The sequence below is a fragment of the Tamandua tetradactyla genome, chromosome 8, assembly GCF_023851605.1.
Source record: "Tamandua tetradactyla isolate mTamTet1 chromosome 8, mTamTet1.pri, whole genome shotgun sequence".
NCBI lineage: Eukaryota > Metazoa > Chordata > Mammalia > Pilosa > Myrmecophagidae > Tamandua > Tamandua tetradactyla.
Genome location: NC_135334.1, coordinates 53,959,993 through 53,980,082, shown reverse-complemented (window position 1 = coordinate 53,980,082; position 20,090 = coordinate 53,959,993). Strand labels below are relative to the sequence as shown.

At 37.4% G+C, this 20,090-nt stretch overlaps 1 protein-coding gene and 2 pseudogenes across 1 annotated transcript; 2 read left to right on the top strand and 1 right to left on the bottom strand.

Moving 5' to 3' along the window:
- Positions 1–20,090, bottom strand: part of LOC143645099 (tripartite motif-containing protein 43-like) — a 601,918-nt pseudogene that overhangs the window by 323,935 nt on the left and 257,893 nt on the right.
- On the top strand, positions 2,345–7,742 carry LOC143643400 (tripartite motif-containing protein 43-like). Its single transcript, XM_077112066.1, has 6 exons — positions 2,345–2,761; positions 3,433–3,528; positions 4,700–4,930; positions 5,553–5,575; positions 6,102–6,199; positions 7,249–7,742. The coding sequence occupies exons 1-6, from the start codon at positions 2,348–2,350 to the stop codon at positions 7,740–7,742; spliced, it is 1,356 nt and encodes a 451-aa protein (XP_076968181.1). The 5' UTR covers positions 2,345–2,347.
- On the top strand, positions 13,813–15,246 carry LOC143643877 (presequence protease, mitochondrial pseudogene; annotated as a pseudogene).

The following is a 20,090-nucleotide window of genomic DNA, read 5'->3' as shown; positions in this document are numbered from 1 at the left end:
AATTAAAGTTAACCTTAGGCAAAATATTTCTGAATTTTACAAGAAATTTTCTAAAGTCATTTAATGATGACATTTTCTTTTCTGACTTTTATAAGATAAAAATGAAAGTCCTTTGGTCAAAGAATATTTAGGTACAGTGTTGGCATTTGGAAGTTCATTTGTTGAAAAGTGAGTAGCTCTGGAGGAGGTGATGTTTCTACAGGTTAATGGGGATTGACAAAGATGTTAAAACCAATTCTTCCTTCTGTGGCTCAGTGGCAGATCTCGTCTGCCATGCCAGAGACCCTGGTTTGATTCCCAGTGCCTACCTATTGGGGAAAAAAAAAACCTATCTGAAGACCATGAAAGGAAGCACTTGAAAGAAATGGGTGTGGTCTGCAGGGATTCAATAAAAGGACACTGGAGGAGCAGAACTCAACCTTCTCCAGAACACACAGAGTGCACTTGGAGTCAGCAGCTGTGGGAACTTCTGAAAGCTACTCCTACACCTTGTGAGGAGCTGATTCCTCAACTGAAGTCCATAGTGGTACTTCACAGGCAAGAACTAGTGAAACGATTGCATACTCCTTAGGTGAGTACAAAACTTACAGGAGAGCAGTTCTAAAGCTCTTCTTTGGAAAGCACAAACCAGAACAAACTGTAAAAATCTTCAAGTTAATTTTAGATTTAAATTAAGTTTAAATTTAAATCAGCAAACTGAGGTCAATTCAAAGAAATTAATCTTTTTGCCTAGTTTATAAAAACAATCCCAACCCTTTCACCTATTTATGAATTCAAGTTATTTTGCCACCTTATCTTGTTATTTGGTTTTGGAATCAATAGGATTACTGATCATTAATATGATTTTGTTCTATCATTTTACTTATTACTTGTTTCATTTGGATTTTAGTTGCCAGATATCTTGTAATTTTACACTGGGTATAGTTCTAAAATGGATTAGGAGTATTTTATTCTCTACATTTAAATGTGTTAGATTCTATTCTAACACAGCAAGTGTTCCTCTAAGTCATGCAAACATGTATATATAAGTGAGAGTATATTCTACAGTGTGTTAGTAGATAATGCGATGTGTAAGTAGAAAATGCATTGAGAGGTTTGGGAATATTGTTTATGATTATGGGCAATATATTCTCTTCAGAAACATCATTTTTTTCTGATGAGGTTTAAGAAAATCAGGAAATGATTGGGCCTGAAGAAAAGTGACCATACAATGAGAGTGCCATCTTTATTTACATGAGTAGAAACCAGAACCCACTTGTCTTAAAAGCATGATTTGGTTTCTGATGCTGATTGTTAATACTATATAACAATGATATCTTTTCACAGTGTGAAAGGGTGCTTGAAAATACTTTTAAAGGACTTGGGAGATTGGATTCTTCTTCTCTATAATTTTTGGTCTGTTTAAATGCATGTGTATAGAGACAAAGATAGGAGGACAAAGCCTGGTTCGACTTCTGTTAATGCTTATGTGTATTCCAAAGTTGATTTTGGATGGTTGGTTCTGTTTGAGATAAAAGACACCATAGGAGAAAATGTGGTTTTCTGACTGCCTTGGATATACATTTTATGAATTTTTGTCAATCGGTTGCAAGGAGGACATTTAATGAATCTTGGATGAGGGAAAGAAGATGCACAGATTAGCATACTGCACATTTCTGCATTTATTGTTTTTTTTAATATTTATTATTCCTCTTCTAAGGATGTTTTTGTATCAACTGTTACATCCTCAAATTGATAGACATTCCCTGGAAGAGCAAACATACCAGAAAAGCATTGTAGACTGAATTCCCATAGTTGCTTAGACAATGACTATTTGCGCCTGGCGCATCTTGGAAAATCTACTACAACACTATCTTGCTAATTTTAGTATGAGTTCTGGCTCCAACACTCATATTTTTGGAGGAGTCTTCATAAAAGGATTAATGTGAAAATTTAATGAAATAATGAAAGTAATGGAAAATGTAATATTATGGGGTTGATTTTCAGACCAATAGAACTTGAGCCCTGGAGTTTTAGATTGGGTCAAATCCCTGAAACTGAAGCAATTTGGACAAAAGTCATACAGCCCCAAAACTCAACTTCTTTTCTGCAGTAGAAAAGGGGTTGGCAAGGTAGATGCATGTTGATGGGGGAAAAAAAAAAACAAAACAAAAAACGCAAAGTTTTCCCCAGAGGGTGAGAGCTCTCTTTGTGCCTCAATTTTTCATTTGTGTCATATGCAAAATAAATCCTATTCTGCTTAAGCCACAAGGGAATTATTCAGTCATAACCTGAGCAAAATTTGGGCTCATTCTATATCTCTCCAGGGCAGAATAGTAACCTCAACTGCACTTCTTCCCTCAGGAAAATGGACTCAGATATCCCACAGGCCTTCCAGCAAGAACTCACCTGCCTCATCTGCCTGAACTACCTTGTAGACCCGGTCACCACAGGCTGTGGGCACAGCTTTTGCAGGCCCTGTCTCTATCTTTCCTGGGAAGAAACGGAAGCACCTGCCAAATGCCCCACATGTAGGGAAGAAAGCTCTCAGCAGACACATTTCAAAACCAGTATTCTCCTGAAGAATATGGTGTCCTATGTCAGACGAGCAAATCTCTGCCAATTCCTGAGCTCAGAGGAGCATCTGTGTGGGACACACAAGGAGACCAAGATGATCTTCTGTGAAGAGGACAAGAACCTGCTCTGTTGGCTCTGCTCTAAGTCTCAGGAGCACGAGACTCACAAACACTCTTCCATAGAAGGGGCGGCTGAGCACTACCGGGTAAGTGATGCCTCTGAGAGCACTCTGAAAGCTAGGGATACTACTGCAAAGATTACTGGGAAAATGAGGATCATGATGATTAATCCTACTTAAATACCCAAGATGAAGCTGGTACTGGTTTAGGCATAAAGGATGAGATTGTGAATAAAATAAAATAAGTAAATAAATAAAATGATTTTGTGGAGTTTTATTCCATTGGGATGGTGATTAATAATTATAATTGTTCTGATTATGCAGTATAATGTGCAGGTCACTGTAAAGCCTGCAAGTCCAGAAGCAATCTCTGGCTATCAAACCTAGAAGATCTAAGAGAACTCTGTTATTGAAACATATTTAATAATTCTAGGCAAGAACGATAGTAGTAGACTGGAAAGTGTAGGGAAATAGCATCAATAGAACCAAATGCTGAGGCAAGATGCTTATGAGAAATTAGCCACAGTATGTAAAATCCTTATTAGTTTCCCTAGGCAAATGATTATAGTACATTTTGTGGTATTATAGTATGAGATCGCTCAGAGCTGATGATTACTGAGCACTAACCACAAAAATACTATGATTGGTCCAATCTCCCCACAGTACATTTATCTAACATCTCTTTCTTCTATTCATCACTGAAGCTTTGAAATCTATACTATTTTTTCTCTTGTGCCTAATTCATAGCTCTTTTTCAGGAGAAGCTCTTAAGGCAAATGAGTTCTTTATGGGAAAAGATACAAGAAAATAAGAGAAATCTAAATGAAGAAAGCCGTATAATCAGGATATGGAACGTAAGTATGAGATTCTTTCTCTCAGAATCATCTTGAGACATATATGGAAGAAATTCATTCACTAAGAATTTGAGCTGAAATCATGTGTCTGTCATGAGATTCTGGAAAAGGTTTATCAATAAGAAAAAGAATCTGCTTTTTCAACATAGGGTAGCATGGCTTATTTAAGATTTCTAGACCCTAATTTAACATCAACTAATAGAGATACATAAAGGGATCTGGAGAAGGTCAGTAGCTATGGTTCAGGAAGTCAATAAGTTTCTCAGGTTCAAAATAAATTTGAGTTCTCAAGGACAAATAGATGCTAAAATTGCATAGACATTTCAGGCAGAGATTTCTGTATGGGATTATATTAATTAAAGAGTATATAATTGGAAGCACCGGTGTTTCATATAACGCTTAGTACAATGACACCAATAGGGTATAAAAAAAAGTATGAACAACAATTTAAGAAGTGTGACAGTGATGGTGAAAACTGATAGGTAGAGAAACTAAGAGTAGCTAAACAATGACATTGGTTCAAGTAAGAGAGATTTGAACATGTTGCGATGGTGAGGAAAAGAAGCAAGAGAAAGACTGGGGAGGTGGAGAGATATTGAATTTATAATTATTAGGAGGCAGTATGTAATGGAATGAGGAGTCACATCCTAAATTGGCAGAACAACAAGGGAGCCTGTGCTTAGACAGTAAGGGGGACAAGGAGTCCAGAGAAAGAGCTATAAGGTTAAAATTAGTTTGAAGCCCTGGTTAGAAAATTTAAGAATATCTTATCTGATGGCTTCCATTCTGGGTTAAAAACCAGAGACTAAATTATTAACAAGATATCAGAATATTCTATATAATTTAGTAAGAATCATGAATTTCAAATGTTTGCATATAGTATTTCAGACGTGACAGAATGTATATTGAAGACATAACTCTGAAAGTCTTTTCTTTTCTCAGGAATTAATGAAGTGCATGAAAATGGTTTGAGAGAAGGATGGGTTTGGGTCTTATAGTTAATAAAGAATGGAAATAAATAAAGATGGGAAAGGGGTGAATTTATAGTTTCTGAGAAGTGGAGGACATGAATTTAGGGTGTATATAGCTGATTGTTACAATGGATGAAGTTTAGGTAGAGGATATTAAAGTCAGCCTGGTTATATAATCTTGAATTCCTATGTTCCTGCAGGAGAATCTGAGTATAAAGAGTATGATGATCAAATTTGCATATACGCGGTTGAATCCATATCTCCATGAGGAAGAAAATCAACAAGTACAGAGACTGAGAAAGGAAGGCAAAAAGATTTTACAGAAACTCAAGAAAAATGAAGTGACAATGATTCAAAAGAGGAAACATCTACGAGAAATGTATGAAGAGCTGATGAAAATGTGCCATAAACCAGATGTGGAGATGCTCCAGGTAAAAACCAAGGACACACCTCAAAATCATTTCTATTAAGTCAAGTCCACATCTTTGACCTCCCTTATTCATTTGGTTCCAAAAATCCATTTCCTTATATCCATTGTCTAGGGTGAGGAATAATTCCTAAATGGGAATAAAAGAAGTAAAGAGGAACTCCTATATTAACTAGGAACAACAAAGCTTTTACTGAATAGAGAGGATCCCCCAGGGAACATTCCCTTTTAAAATTCTCTTCATGTCACTTTTCCAAAACCCAGAAAGGAACAACTTACTGACAGACATACCAATTTTAGCAGAAGTTGAATATTATGGAAAAATCTGGGGGAAAGCTAAAATTTACCTCCTCCTAATGTTTTCTGTCTAGAAATCCTCAGTTTCAGTTACCCTTAGTTGGAGCACATTCCCTCTGGGTCCAAACCTGGCTGAGGCCACTTTGCAGACACTCCTGGATGGTTCCATAGTGACTGCCCTTTTCCTCCTTTTTCCTCACTCAGCTGGGTTCTGTGTTCATCAAGAATTTAGATTCTTGTCCCTTAGAGAAAAAAGAGGGAATTAATGACTGAATAGGAAGAATAGCTGATTTGTGAAGAACTCTATGCTTTTCTTTTTCTCTTTACAGGATTTGGGAGACATATTGACAAGGTAAGTTTGGCTTTCAGTGTAAACTGGGCATCATGAACACTATTGAGAAATCAACGCATATCTGAAATAGACAGAAAAATGAAGTCATGATTTATTGAGATATTAAATCTTGTGTGCACATGGGTATATTTTACTGAATGTGATTTCTTGTCCCCCTTTCTCAGGAGTTAGTCTTGTTTATTTGTTGTTTGTCTGTTTCCTGTGGTTCATGGAGGCATGAGTTTCAGGTTTCAATGCAGAATTTGCTACAGGATTTCAAAATCATAAACATATTGAGGTGGGTGGATTAGGTATATAGGCAACAGAGACCTCTGAGAAACAGAACTGGTAGATGCAGACAGAGAAGAAAAGTAAGCAAGATTACTAAGAAAAGCTCAATCCCACCCATTGATTATGGAGTTTCACTACAATATCAGAATAAGGCTGTGTGACTGAACATTATTTAGTTGAATGCTTCAGTCTTTCCTTATACACTGTGAATGGAGCCTCTGGCTCCATAGAGATGGACTGAATCTTCCCCCTACAGGAGTGAGTCAGTGCAGCTGTGCATGCCCCAGCCTGTGAGGCCAGAGCTCAATGCAGGGCCCATCACTGGACTGATAGACAGGCTCAGCCGCTACCGAGGTGAGTGTAACGGTTTCCCCTATGGGCCAATCTTTCTCTATTAACTTTTCACTTAGCGGAGGAGAGCAGCCCATGAATAGGCATTTTTTATAGTACTATCTGCCCTATGATAATATAGAAAAAACTAAATGGAAAATTGAAAAAAGACAAATGTGTTTCAGGACACTATTAAAGCACTTCTGCAATAAGGAGCACTCAGAAAGAGGGTTCCTTGAGATCTAGAACCATTGCAGAACCAATTTCATTTGTTTAGTGAGCCATCTAGAAGGATAGAAGGCATTCCCATTTTAAGTTAAGTGCAATTAATTATGGTGACAGGATTAGTGGTGTTTTATTTATAAATATTTTTTCATCAAAGTTTCTGCTATTTGTAATAATGTGCCTTTTAAATGATGTAAGTAGAAGAATACATGAATAATCATAAAATAACTAAATGCACAAAATGAGAATTCATGAGCAAGAACAATAAAGCAATTGGTGGTAGATGAGACTGTATATGGAGCTCCAAAACAGACCTAAATCAGGATAGATAGAGAGGATAGAGAAAGATTAGGTCTGAGATGAAAGATGTGTAAATGAAAATTCTCAGTAGGAGCCACTTTTATAAAAACATATTTAGATTTTTTTCTGAAGTATTAATTTGCTTAAATGGAATATCATATATCTCTGGCAAAGTCATCACCATTTATGTAGGTCTAAGCATATTTGTTTTCCCTGAGAAGGGGGAGTGAAAATATTGTACTGTTGTTGATTGACTCCCTTACTTATGTCTTCAGTTTCATATTTCCCATGAAACGTAATGAACCAAAAGTTGGCCTGAAAATGTTCCCATTTATATCTAAATTTGTAGAACTGTTTTCCATTGTGGCTAGGTACGTGTTTGTTCTTTATGTATCTGGGTAGCCCTTGAACCTGCGACTTTTCAGCCAGTACTGCCATTGAGTTGCAGCTTGTTTTTTTGTTTGTTTTAGTGAAAATCTGGGTAGAACTTTTCATTTCATGGGAATTTAAAAGTTGATTGTGACTGGAATAATCTCTTCATTCTACAGTGGAAATTTCCTTCAGTAATGACATATGTAATTACAACAGTGTGCTGTTTGATAATCTGAGAAGATTGACATCTACAGGTGGTCACCAGGATGTGACTTTCAATTCTCAAAGATCTATCAATTTTGCTTCAAGGGGGACCCAGGTCTTCACCTCTGGGGAACATTACTGGGAGCTGGATGTGGATGATTCTTGCAGCTGGGCTGTAGGAGTCTGCAGGGATCCCTGGATAAGGAAGAATGACACTCTATTTGAATCCGAGGATGTATTTCTTCTTGTATGTGTGAAGGGGGACAACCATTACAGTATCTTCACCACTGCTCCAGTATTTTGTCAGTATATACACAAACCTCTGGGCCGTGTTGGTGTGTTCCTTGATTTTAACACTGGAAGTCTGAGTTTTTTTAATATTGCCAAAAGTTCTCTCATGTGGAGCTTCCCCCCTGGCTCCTTCAATTTCCCTCTCAGGCCTTTCTTCTTCACTAGTGGTGCATGATCAGGGTTAAGCCAGGAACCTCATTGTATGTCTGGGAGCTCCTTATCTGGGGGAGCCCTTCTCTATTAAAATAATTCAATAATACTTTTAAGCCTATCCTTTAATGTAATAAAATTTTATTGTTATTAAATATGAAGATAGTACAAAATGAAAAATGTTGTGATTCACTTTAATCTGTACAGTCCACTACTTAGAATATGTGCTGTGGTTGTTCATCTGCTTTGAGAACCTGTTGGAGTTATGAGAACATACCTGTGGATGTGTGGTTTCAACTAATGGTCTAAGGCAGGTGAGGCAGGATAGAATAGGGCATCACAGCTGTGGTCCTTGGTATTTTATCCAGTTCTGAAAGGGTTAATGCACAGCTACAAACTTCCTAGGACAAAAATTTCCCCTAAAGCCCTGAAACCTCCCAAAACCCTAAAAGCTTGTAAAATCAGGAGCAGGAAGGGGGCTCTTAGTTAATGACAATAAGCATGGGGATTTAACGATTGTTAAACATCCCCCAAAAGGCTAGTTTTGGGTACTTGAGAGCAGGCCACAATTTCTGAAAGTTATCTCCTCCTGGAACAAAGAGACACCCGGTGTTCAAAGGTGCAGTTGGAAGAGCACTGAAAAGACTTCGCTGAGTACGAGGCTCACCCACTGCCACTCCAGGCATGCCTCTGCCTTGAACACGTCTACATTAACCTCTTTAACATGTACTTTCTCCGTGTGTAATAAACTTTACGACTTATTCCTATTGGCCTTGTCATCTTTGAATTCTTTCTGCTATGAGACCCCCAAATCTGGAATGGGGCTTGACTGACTCTAGTGTCACCAGGGCTCTGGATACCCAGGAATACAGAGTTCTTACAACGTAGACCTGGTTATCGTCTAAAATACTATTCTCCCTCATCTTGATCTAAGAAAATCCTACTTATCAATTTACTCCAGGGGAAAAAAATCATTTACAGGGAAACCTGCTCTGACCCCAGGACCAGGATAAGTCTATTTTTATAAAGCTGGACCTTTACTTTTATGTCAATATAAATTACAAGAGGAAAAAGATGTGTCTTTTGTAATCACTGCTATATTCTCAGCATGTAACACAATGTCTAGGACGTACTCAGCACTTAACAAATATGTTTTAAATGAGCATATTAATAAATGAATGAGATAACTGCTTTATTTGCAATAGAGTTTGATCATAGTGTACTGCTCCATAACCTCTGCTGTGGTGCTGCATAACATTCAGAAGCTTTACCGAGTTACATTTCTGAAAGGAAGAAAGGATGTTAGTTCTGAGACATATAGTTACAAAGATTTCTAATTAATCCTTGAGAATACTCAATAGTCAAAGAATAACCATTGAAAATGACAAAATACAGATTATACCAATGGAAGAGGCAATGCTGAAGAAAATATAAAATAAAAATTACTTAGTCTAGTGGATATCAACATGTGGTTCCAATTTCAGTAGCAGCATCTGGGTTGAGTACAGATATACAAATTTGGGGGTCACCCCCAAGATCTACTTAATAAAAAAAATTACATCATTGGGTCTGTAATCTGTCATTTAATAATTCTTCCAGGTGACTCTGATCTTAACTAAAGTTTGAGAAACCCTGAATTAGGTTGATTCGAAGATCTAAAATCTCAATACATTTCTTACACCTCAAAATCAAGCTATGGTTTGAAACAATTTAATTCGATAGGGTAGACTGAATGTTTCCTAATAGAGAACAAGTTTAATGGGAGAGAGTAAGCTCTCAACAGAAAGTGGAGAATTCAGAAAATGAGTCATATATTTCTTGAATCACTCACTGCAACAGAGGAAAAAAGCTCCATTTCTCCACATTGGAAGATATCGTAAAACAGACAATAGTGAAAAAAATATTACAAATATAGGTATATCAGCAAGTAATGAGTTTGAATTGAAACACAATGATCTCAGAATAAGAATGAGCGCCTTTAATCTTGTATAGCTTAATGTAATGCCTGGATACATCCTAGAATATATTAAGCAGATAATCAAAAAGAATTGGCAACGTCCCTTGAGGGATGACAGGAAAAAATTTGAAACTATTAAACTTTACCAACAGGTAATCCCTTGATATTGGGCCAAACATTAGGAACACCCAAATCAATAGACCAAGCCCTTGATGTTGAGGCTTATTATTGTGATGCTAATACAGGTAGCTGAGAAGCTTAGTCTACCTGTAAGTATGCCTAAGAGTTACTTCTGGAGGACCTCTTTTCTTGCTCAGATGTGGCCTCAGTCTCTCTAAGCCCAACTCTGCAAGTGAAATCTTTGCCCTCCCTGCTACATGGGACATGATATCCAGTTGTGAACATCTCCCTGGCAGCGTGGGAGATGACTCTCAGGGATAAGTCCAGGCCTGACACCATTTGATCAACAATTCCATCCTGACCAAAGAGGGGAAAAGAAGGTCAGTATCAGTGGCTGAGAGAATTCAAATAGAGTCAAGAGGCTACTCTGGAGATCACTTTTATGCAAGCTTTAGTTAGACTTCGCTACCTATCATAACTTGTCAAACCCAAAAAAACCCATTCCCGTCAATCCTGAAGAACACCTAGGGCAATATGTAAGAATCTACAAAGTTCCATGCACTAGGGTAACTTTCCAGAAACCTACAACCTTCAGATAGGTCCCTGGACCAGATAAGTCCTGAAACCTAGAGGGCCCAGCCTCTCCAGAACATCGGCTAGTTCCATCTCCCTACCCCATATTGTTGACAGTCCATTCCAACATGAAAAAGTTAGAATGGCCATACCCAAACACCCCTAAAGTGAGGAGAAAGATCAAAGGTGATGGTGGAGTTATACAGAGAAGGTAGAGTTTAGTAAACAAATATGATTACTGAATCATGAAATTGATATCTGTTTTAGTCTCAAGTATCTGAGAGCAGCTAGAAGTAAAAACCGAAAATTTTGTCACTGTAATCCATACCAAACTGTCAAATTTGTCCTACAACTGATTGTTTTGCAGTGCTTTGAAATGCATTGTTTTTTTGTATATATGTTATTTTTCACAAAAAAAGGAAAAAAAGTTAATTGTGAGGATAAAAAAATATTCCTTCTGGCCTCCTATATTCTGGAGGAGATAGAAGAAAAAATCTGAAAGGATGGTATGGCAGCCGATGACAAACTCTGGGATCTGTCCTATAACTATTTGTTGAAGAGTGCTTTGAAAACTATTGCTTTTTTGTTTTTTCGCTTTGTATATATGCTATATTATATAATTTTAAAAGTTATGAGCTCAATTTAATTTCTTAGGAATAGTTACAGTACATAATACAATCAGCGGTTCAGGTACGCTATTTTTTGGATTATTTTAAATAATAATACTCTGAGAATAGCCTTATACGATGAACATTCCAAGATACTGCCATATTCATATTCATTTGTACGGGTTGTTACTGGATGTTATTATTACGGATATCAGCAAGAGTGTGCTTTTGTGGGTCAAAATGTGAAACACAGAATATCAGTGACAGATGTTATGGTTTCATGACACTGACATCTTCTCTGTGGACTATTTGTGCAGGGATGAAGAGAAAGACCAGAGTCCAAAGAGAACGCCAAAAACTCACCTGATACATGGATAGCCGATTTATGAGTAAGAAGGCTTATTACGAATGTATGCAAAAAGGCAAAATTTCCAATAAATATACAGATAGTTACCTCATATCATCCACAAAAATCAATTTCAGGTGCATGAGTTCAACAGGAAAAGAAAATCCTTCATTGTAAGAAGGAAATATAGGGAAGTATCTTTTCAACATCTGTGTTAGAGATTGACTCATCAAAAAAGAAAAGCACAAATTAAATAAGTAGCAAAATGATCAATTGAACCACCAAAATATTAAGATTTTAGTTATCAAAAGACACAAAAATGGAAGGGAATGTCTTATCCAAAGGCGCTGCATAATGTCTGGCAGTCCTGGGTTGGAGGCTTGTAAGGCACTGGAGCTGGAATGGGGGACGGGATCCAGGGCTAGGGGTCTTCAGTCCTGGGTGGAGAATATAAAGCTGGGGTGGAGGGCACTGGTGGATGGAGGGTCCTGATGAACCTTAGTGGCCACCAGCCAGGCACTTCCTGACCCCGTCTTCTTCCAGCTTCACTGAGTCACTGTCCCGTACCTCATCCAAGAGGCCTAGAACTCCCTCCTTTACTAGGTCAACTCTTCCTCCTTTCCAGTGACAACCCCAAAGGGCTTCTAGAGTTTCCCTCCTGGTACTTGCTGACATAGGGGTGCGATGGGGGAGTCACTCCTCACAAATCTACCCTTCAGTGGAGCCCACTCCTCCCAGCGCTACGAGAGTCTGGAGCCTGGTGTTTAGAAACTCTGATGCCAGCCTTACCCACAACCCCCAGCTAAGGCTGCCTTACCTAACTCACTGCACAAAATATACACTGCACATGCCGAAGGGAGCCAGTGTTTCTCAGCCTCGTTGGTATGAGCAAGGAAAGAGAAGACATAAATAAGCAATAACAAGAATCAAAAGGAAGAGTCACAGGCACTTAGAAGAAAAGAAATATAAAAACCTTTATGCCAATGAGCTTGACAGCTCAATGAAATGGACAAATTCATGGAGAGATACACACTATCACAGCTCATTGAAGATTATAATATATAAAATGGACAGCTCTATATCTATTAACGAAATTGAGTTTGTGGTTTTGAAAACCTCTCCACACATTCTGATTTCCAACAAAGATGGAATAGTAAGGACTGGATTTATTCTCCTAGCTTAAGCAAGTTAAAAAAAAAAAAAGAGGGAAAGAAAGGAAAAAAATAAGATATAAAGAAAAGATTTCAGACACTGTACAATAGGCAGCGGAGCACAGTGAACCCTGTGCTTTGAGATTGTACCTGCTGTTTACAAACACATTTTCAGGCTTTTGATAATCTTGGGATTATTCATATACATTCCTTGAAAACTCAAACTTTTAAACACATTTAGAAAACATTAAGATGCTCTTAAGACTCAGACCAGCAAAAGATCACCAAGGTTAGAAACTAAAAGCTAATATATACTAAATGAATATACAGTTTTACATGCAATATTGAAAAATTAACAATTTATCATAAACATCCGTCCAGGTCCTTTTGCATTACTCACTGCAAATCAGCACAAAGCAGACGCTTTGTTAACTCAGGTTGTTGGGTTTTGTTTTGCTTTGTTAGGCATCAGATAAGTTCAGTCTTACACTTAACAGAATAGTTAGTTATAAATTTAGTCATAAAGGTTTACATACCTCCCTGCTTCCCTGTTCTTTGAGAGAATAATAGAGCAATGAAGAGAGATCACTCACGGGGGTCCACTCATGTAGAAGAAAGTACAGCTGACACCCCCGAGCACTGCCGCTTACCTCAGATGCTGTCGAGCCTTCCTGACAGCCCGTGACGGCCCAGGCACAGGCCGGGGCAAGTGCAGCTGCTTGGGGGCATTCCTGTGAAGGAAAGGACCCGTCTGCTCTGACTAGAGCCAAAGGTGTTATCAGTCTATGGGATGCTTCATTAGAATCCTCATGATGAAGTTTAGAGGGTGTGACTTTGCCTCTGTGAACTAAGGAAGTCTGAAAATGACACTTTATTTTATAATCCGATTTTCTGCCCATAAACCCTAAAACCTGGTAGAAGACGTCATCTACGTCATTTTTTTGTGTGTTTCCTTCTCCCACTTTCCCTAGGTGAGTCTTGCAGCAATTCTGATTTAATTCCTGCTATTCAATAGGTACCAGAGTTTTGGAACATGGCAACTGCTACATATGAGGCCTCAGCTCCATAGTGCCTTCCTGGTGATGTTCCCTTCTCCTCCTCTCACTCCACTTCCAACTGCTGCTTCACTGAAACTGTTTGCCTCTCCCAGGTAAGACCTGGAATAATAATCCTCAAATGTTTAAAATTTTCAAAATAGTATGCAATAATAATATGTCTTCTTGCAACTTCTACATTAAGTCTTGCAACTAAAATATCCCCACCCTCATCTCCAGTTTCACCTGTGCACAGGTAATAGAAACCCTATGTATCTTTTAGTAAAGAATATAGATGGGGTTCTGTTTCCACCACAACCATGTGGCGCTGCGGCGGCTTGCTGAGGCTGACCGGCGGCTGTGTAAAGCAGAAAATATGGAGGTGGAGGAGTAATACAGCTTGTGAGAAGGCTCTACAATATAAAGTAGGAGAAAAAATGCACAGAATCACCATACACCAGGTAACATCAATTCCAGAACTATTCCTAACTGCCGTGAAGCTCAGTCATGACAACACAGGTGCTCAATATTTGCATCTGGCAAGAGAAGATTCAAATAATTTGTTTAGTGTTCAATTTCGTACCACTCCAATGGACAGTACTGGCATTCCACATATTCTTGAGCATACAGTCCTTTGTGGTTCTCAGAAATATCCATGTAGAGATCCTTTCTTCAAAATGCTAAATAGGTCATTATCCACTTTTATGAATGCCTTCACAGCTAGTGATTATACTCTGTATCCATTTTCCACACAAAATCCCAAGGATTTTCAGAATCTTCTCTCAGTGTATTTGGATGCAGCCTTTTTTCCATGTTTGCGGGAACTAGATTTCTGGCAAGAAGGTTGGAGACTGGAACATGAGAATCCAAGTGACCCCCAAACACCCTTGCTCTTTAAAGGAGTTGTCTTTAATGAGATGAAGGGAGCATTTATTCTTCACTTATGGTAATTTTCAGTTAGAGCAGCATCTGAAACAAGTTCATGAAGAAGCACTGAGTAAATTTCAGACAATTGAAACAAGTACTGCAGTGCCAGCTCAGAAGCCTTGGAATAAACCTAAGGAATACCAAATAAGTTGTGGCCCAAATTCGCTTGCTGCAGATTCCTCTAAACAAACAACATTCAGCATCAGCTTTCTCTTAACAGAGATCACCAATATGTTTGAAGCCTTCACATTAAATTTTTTGTCTTCACTCCTGATTTCTGGACCCAATTCTCCATTTTACAAATCCTTAATTGAATCTGGACTTGGCACAGACTTTTCTCCTAATGTTGGATATAATGACTGTACAAGGGAGGCCTATTTCAGCGTAGGCCTACAAGGCATTTCAGAAAAAGATTTTGAAACAGTCAAAAACATTATTGATAGAACAATTGATGAAGTAATTGAGAAAGGCTTTGAAAATGATCGAATTGAAGCTTTACTTCATAAAACTGAAATTCAAATGAAACATCAGTCTTCCAGCTTTGGACTCACCCTGAGCTTATACATAGCTTCTTGCTGGAATCATGATGGAGACCCTGTGGAGCTCTTGAAATTAGGAAATTTTGTGGCTCAATTCAGGCAGTGCCTTATGGAAAATCCAAAATTTTTGCAAGAAAAAGTAAAGCAATATTTTAAGAATAATCACCATAAGTTGATTTTATCAATGAAACCAGATGACAAGTATTATGAAAAACAAACCCAAATGGAAACAGAGAAACTAATGCAAAAGATCAGGTTCCAGCAGTGGGGATGAAGATGAAGACAGTGAGTCTGAGAGCTCAACTTCCTGAGAGGACTCCTCTGACTCAGAGTGTAAGTGAAATGGGTCCTTACCCTAAAGAAAGTTGGAGAGAAAACTTTCAGCAAATGTCTGGGGTATCTTTATCAAGGGGAAGATGCTCCTCTTTGCCCCTGCAAATGCCCTCCTGAGAGAATGTAACTTTTAGTTGACCCAGCATCTCCAAACCCAGCCACATACCACAATGTCATTTCCCCTGAGGTGCTCCATGAATTAAATCTCTTGGAATAAACTATGAGGTGGCTGGGTGGTGGAGGACACCTGGGATTAAACTGACTATTCTTGAAGGAGAAGTTTGCTTTCCTTATTTTCTAGGTGTCAGAGGTTGTAGAGGGATCCTCATGAATCTGTGACCTCTCTCCTGTCTATGGAGCTGTCCCTTTGGATTCCTAGATATTTTGGTGAATTGCTTTATTATTTCCAAGTGTTATTGTAAGTAAGTAATTATGTGCATTTGAAAATAATTTCAATTGTTACACCACTAATTCCTTTGTCTTTCTAAATGTGTTGGGTTGTATATCCAGAGAATGTTAAGAAACTGTGATGGTATGCTCTTGTTTTGCTTATGTAAGTTAAGGTTTACAGGATTTGCAATTGTTAAAATTACGCTGACAGAGATACTTAAAATGAACTTTAATATACTAATAAAAATGTCTACTTATATTTTACGGGATTTTAGCCCATAAGATATATATATATATATTCATTTTCATTATATCTCTTTTGTCACCTACCTAATTTTTCCATAGGTATGGGTAATTTTATTAACATATCACCTAATGTTAAACCTTAGTCATGAAACAGAAAAAATCTACTTTGTTACATTGTGTTGATATGCTTCGATTTTAGACAAATTTTCTCAGCCTTTCCAATATCAGGAAAATCATACTTATGCAAGGCTTATAAACATATTTATCAATTCACTCAATCCTAATTTTCATTTTTAATTATCAAAATTATATTTTTTCTAGAGTAATAAGATCTGCAGAAAAAAAAGTAGGACACTTACTAAATATTAAATTAAAGCCATAGGACTTCCCTTTCTTCTCTAGAAAATTGAAAAAATATATAGTGTAAAAGAGAAGATCCAAAAAGGAAAGGCTCTCCGATAAACTGTTCTAGACACACAGACTAGACTGGATTAACACTTGCTCTATTTCTCTTTGCAGAAAACTCAGGAAAAAAAATGCTAAATATGCAAAGGGTCTATCAACTTGGTACTATACTGTGAAGGGAAAAACCAGTGGATGGCAAGTGTGCCTTCTTACAAGTGATGCTTGAGCTGGTTCTTCAAATAACTAGCAAATTGAAGAAGGGAAATGAGATGACAGTTATTTGGATCATACACTTAATACATTTACTGAATGTCTCCTATTCTTTGATCATTCCTTTCCTTCAATTATCCTAAAATCCCGATTTTGTGAGTTGTTCTTCTCAATCTACTTTGCTGCTTTCTCTTTCATGGGTATCTGCATATTCTCATCTTAGTCTATACATCTTTCCAGCATGAACTCATTATACTCCATGTTTCAATCGTCCAGTCTTACACTCTGCAGGTACAAATTGATATCTAAGTGCATATACAGTGTTTTGGTTTGCTAAAGCTGACAAAATGCAATGTACTAGTAATTGTCTGACTTTTAACAAGGGGAAATTATTAGCTTGCAAATTTAGTTCTAAGACCATGAAAATGTCCAACTTAAGGCATCAACTAGATTATTTCTGGATTCTGATGACAGGCTGCCAGAATCTGGGACATGTCTGTCACATGGAAAGATACAGGGTTCGCATCTGCTTGTCCTTCTCTCCCAGGATTTGTTGCTTTCATCTACTGGCTTGAGTGGGTTCCTCTCTTTTCTGCAGGTCATTTATTAACTTCTTTGCACTTTTCTTCATATGGTTCCCTTAATTTCATCTCTGTTAGTTCTCTGATCCTCTTAAAGGACTTAAATAAGAGGATTAAGAATCACCTTGAGTGAGGTGAGATGCATCTCAATTGAAATAATCAGAATGTCCTACCTATAACAGGTCTACACCCACAGGAATGGATTAAAAGAACACGGCCTTTCTAGGGTGCCAAACAGTTTCAAACTGTTACATTTAGCTAGAGAAACTGAGATCACAAATGATTTCATTAACATCCATCACCATTTTCCTCTGAAGCACCAATCTAGAATTCCAGAATAGATCATAATTCATGAAAATTCCAAAAGTCACTCTTCCTTAAGCATGAGCTCCTTTGGCAATGATCTCACCACATATCCAACTGCCCATATCTTTTCCATGCTACACTAATAGATCCTCCTAACTCCACAAACACAGTGAAGGTGATCTACTCTCTCATTACACAATTGTAAATGTGAGTCCCTGGTGAGGGGTCATAAGCGTACCAAGTTGTCAGAGGTTTTTAATAAATGATCTTAGACAGTTATAGATATCTTTTCTAAGATTGGCCTGTTGTAAACACAGAATAGACAGAGGATATAGCTGAGTTAAAAAATATATAATGTAACGGTTGATGATTTACAAACATTTTGGCAATTGAGAGAAAAAAGGAAAATGTTTTAAATTTAAGACAAGGTTCTTTGCAAATTTTATATATAACTCTGTGTCAGTTTCCTAAACATATTTTTATGTCTTTTATTGAAATGACTATTTATTAAAGCCCATTTTGAGTTTTGATTGAATAAACAAGCAAGCAAGGAAGCCCAAGGCATTGATGATACAAATAACGACTACAATATCTAGAGGTTTATAGGCACTGTCAGCACTGTGTAATATATTTATATATATAATATATTTTACTGCAAATATACGCTTTTATTCTCCATGATCTATAAGGATTTATCTACTTTTACATACGTTCTAGATGGCTGAAGAGTTGAATGTATGTGGAAATCCCAGATGCAGATTTTGCCACTCACTGCCCTACTCAACAGTAAATTTGCAAAATTAGATTTAAAGATGATGCTTTACCTCAAAATCAGCAGGTACCATAAAGGACTTTTGCTACCACATTATAGTAAGGCCTGTAACACCTTCTAAAAGATGAGGTAAACAGATTCAGGCTTGGTTGTGGTTTCACATCATATGTTTTCAAATTCATTCAGCACCTACTATTTTCTAAGCCTTGTCCTAGTTGGAGGAGATACAGAGATAAAAGCTACAATTCCTGCCCTCATGTTCTCAGTGCCTAGTAAGGAAGACTGTCCAGTAAATGCAATTAGTAAGAGCCAGCATTATTTTGTCAAAAAAAGGATCAATATTGGATATGTACAAATATAGAGGAAAACTACGAATTTCAAATTACAAAATGTAATTGTTTAAATAATTATCTCTTTGACTAACCATTTTCTCATCTATACATTTTGGAAATTGAGAATAAAGTTATAATCAAATATGATATAAATTAGAATTAGTGCTTATGAAATGCCTGGCTCACAAGAGAGTCACAAAAAAAGATGGGATGATTCCTTCCTTTCTCTATTTCATCCAGCATCCATATTTCCCTTTTTCTTAATTCCAATGAGAATGCTTCTTCTGATGCACAACATTTAGAAAGATAATATGGTAAAATAAATAAAATTCTAGTAACGAAATTGTTCTACACACCAGCAATGAATAAACAAAGAGAAAATTAATGCAATAATTCCATTTACAAAAGCTTCCCAAAGAATAAAATACTTAGAACTAAATTTAACCAAGAAGGTGAAAGATTTGTACCCTGAAAACTATGAAATGTGGCTGAAAGAAACTAAAGAAGATTTACCTAAAAGAAAGACACCATATGTTCATGAGTTGAAGATTTCATATTGTTAAGACACCAATAGGAGTGCTGACAGAGCCCACACGGCCAGAGATGTTCTGATGCCGAAGAAAAACGCCCCCAGGAAATCTTATGAAATGAGGAGAGAAAGGTAGCAGAGGTGGCCATGGGCCCTCGCAGCTGAGAGAGACCCCAAACTTCATTGGCACTTCCTTTGGGATTCAGGGTCATGTGGAATGTTTTGGCCAATGAAATGCAAACAGGATTGACATGAAGACCTTCTAGGAAGAAGACAGAACAGTCATCATCATGTGGTTTGTTATTTTGTTTCAATTTCTCTCTACCTCACAACCACAATATTACAGGAGTGAAACTGACCCTAAAATATAGACAAAAGGGGAAAAAGGCAAAACAACTTGAAGTGAACATGTACTCTGAGCAAGAAGTAAAATCTTAGTTAAGTACTAAGTTTTTTACTTCACCTTTCTAAACACAATGTCACCTAGCTTATGCTGACTCCTACACGTCTGATCACTTCCCAGGTGCAGGCCCTACCCTGAACATGAGTGTGCCACAAAATATAGACGGCTCTGCCATGTGCAGTTTAGGAAAAGAAAAAACAACGACGACAAGACATCTCGAATATTATTATATCGGTAGATTCTACCCCTGGAGGTCTTCACTTAAATGTCCTTATCGCTAATCATTTTCCATTATACTTTCATTCCAATCTACGCTGTTCTAGTGTGGCTTGAACTAGTACTTGCAAGTCAATTAAACTGGCCTGTAATTGAATCTTTTACTGTCAATAAACACTTGTGTTCTGGGGGGAGAGAAAATGAGCAAGTCATTAAATGAAATATAAATTTAAACTACCGTGCGATTTTAGAGAATTATAAGCAAAGTCAAATTGGAATACAGAAGAGCACTCACTTAATCCTCTGTGAGATTCACTGTGGATGATGCTGTCTCCAAAACAGTAGCTAATTGTCAATACATAGTACATTTAAGGATGAACGATTTGCAAAACAAC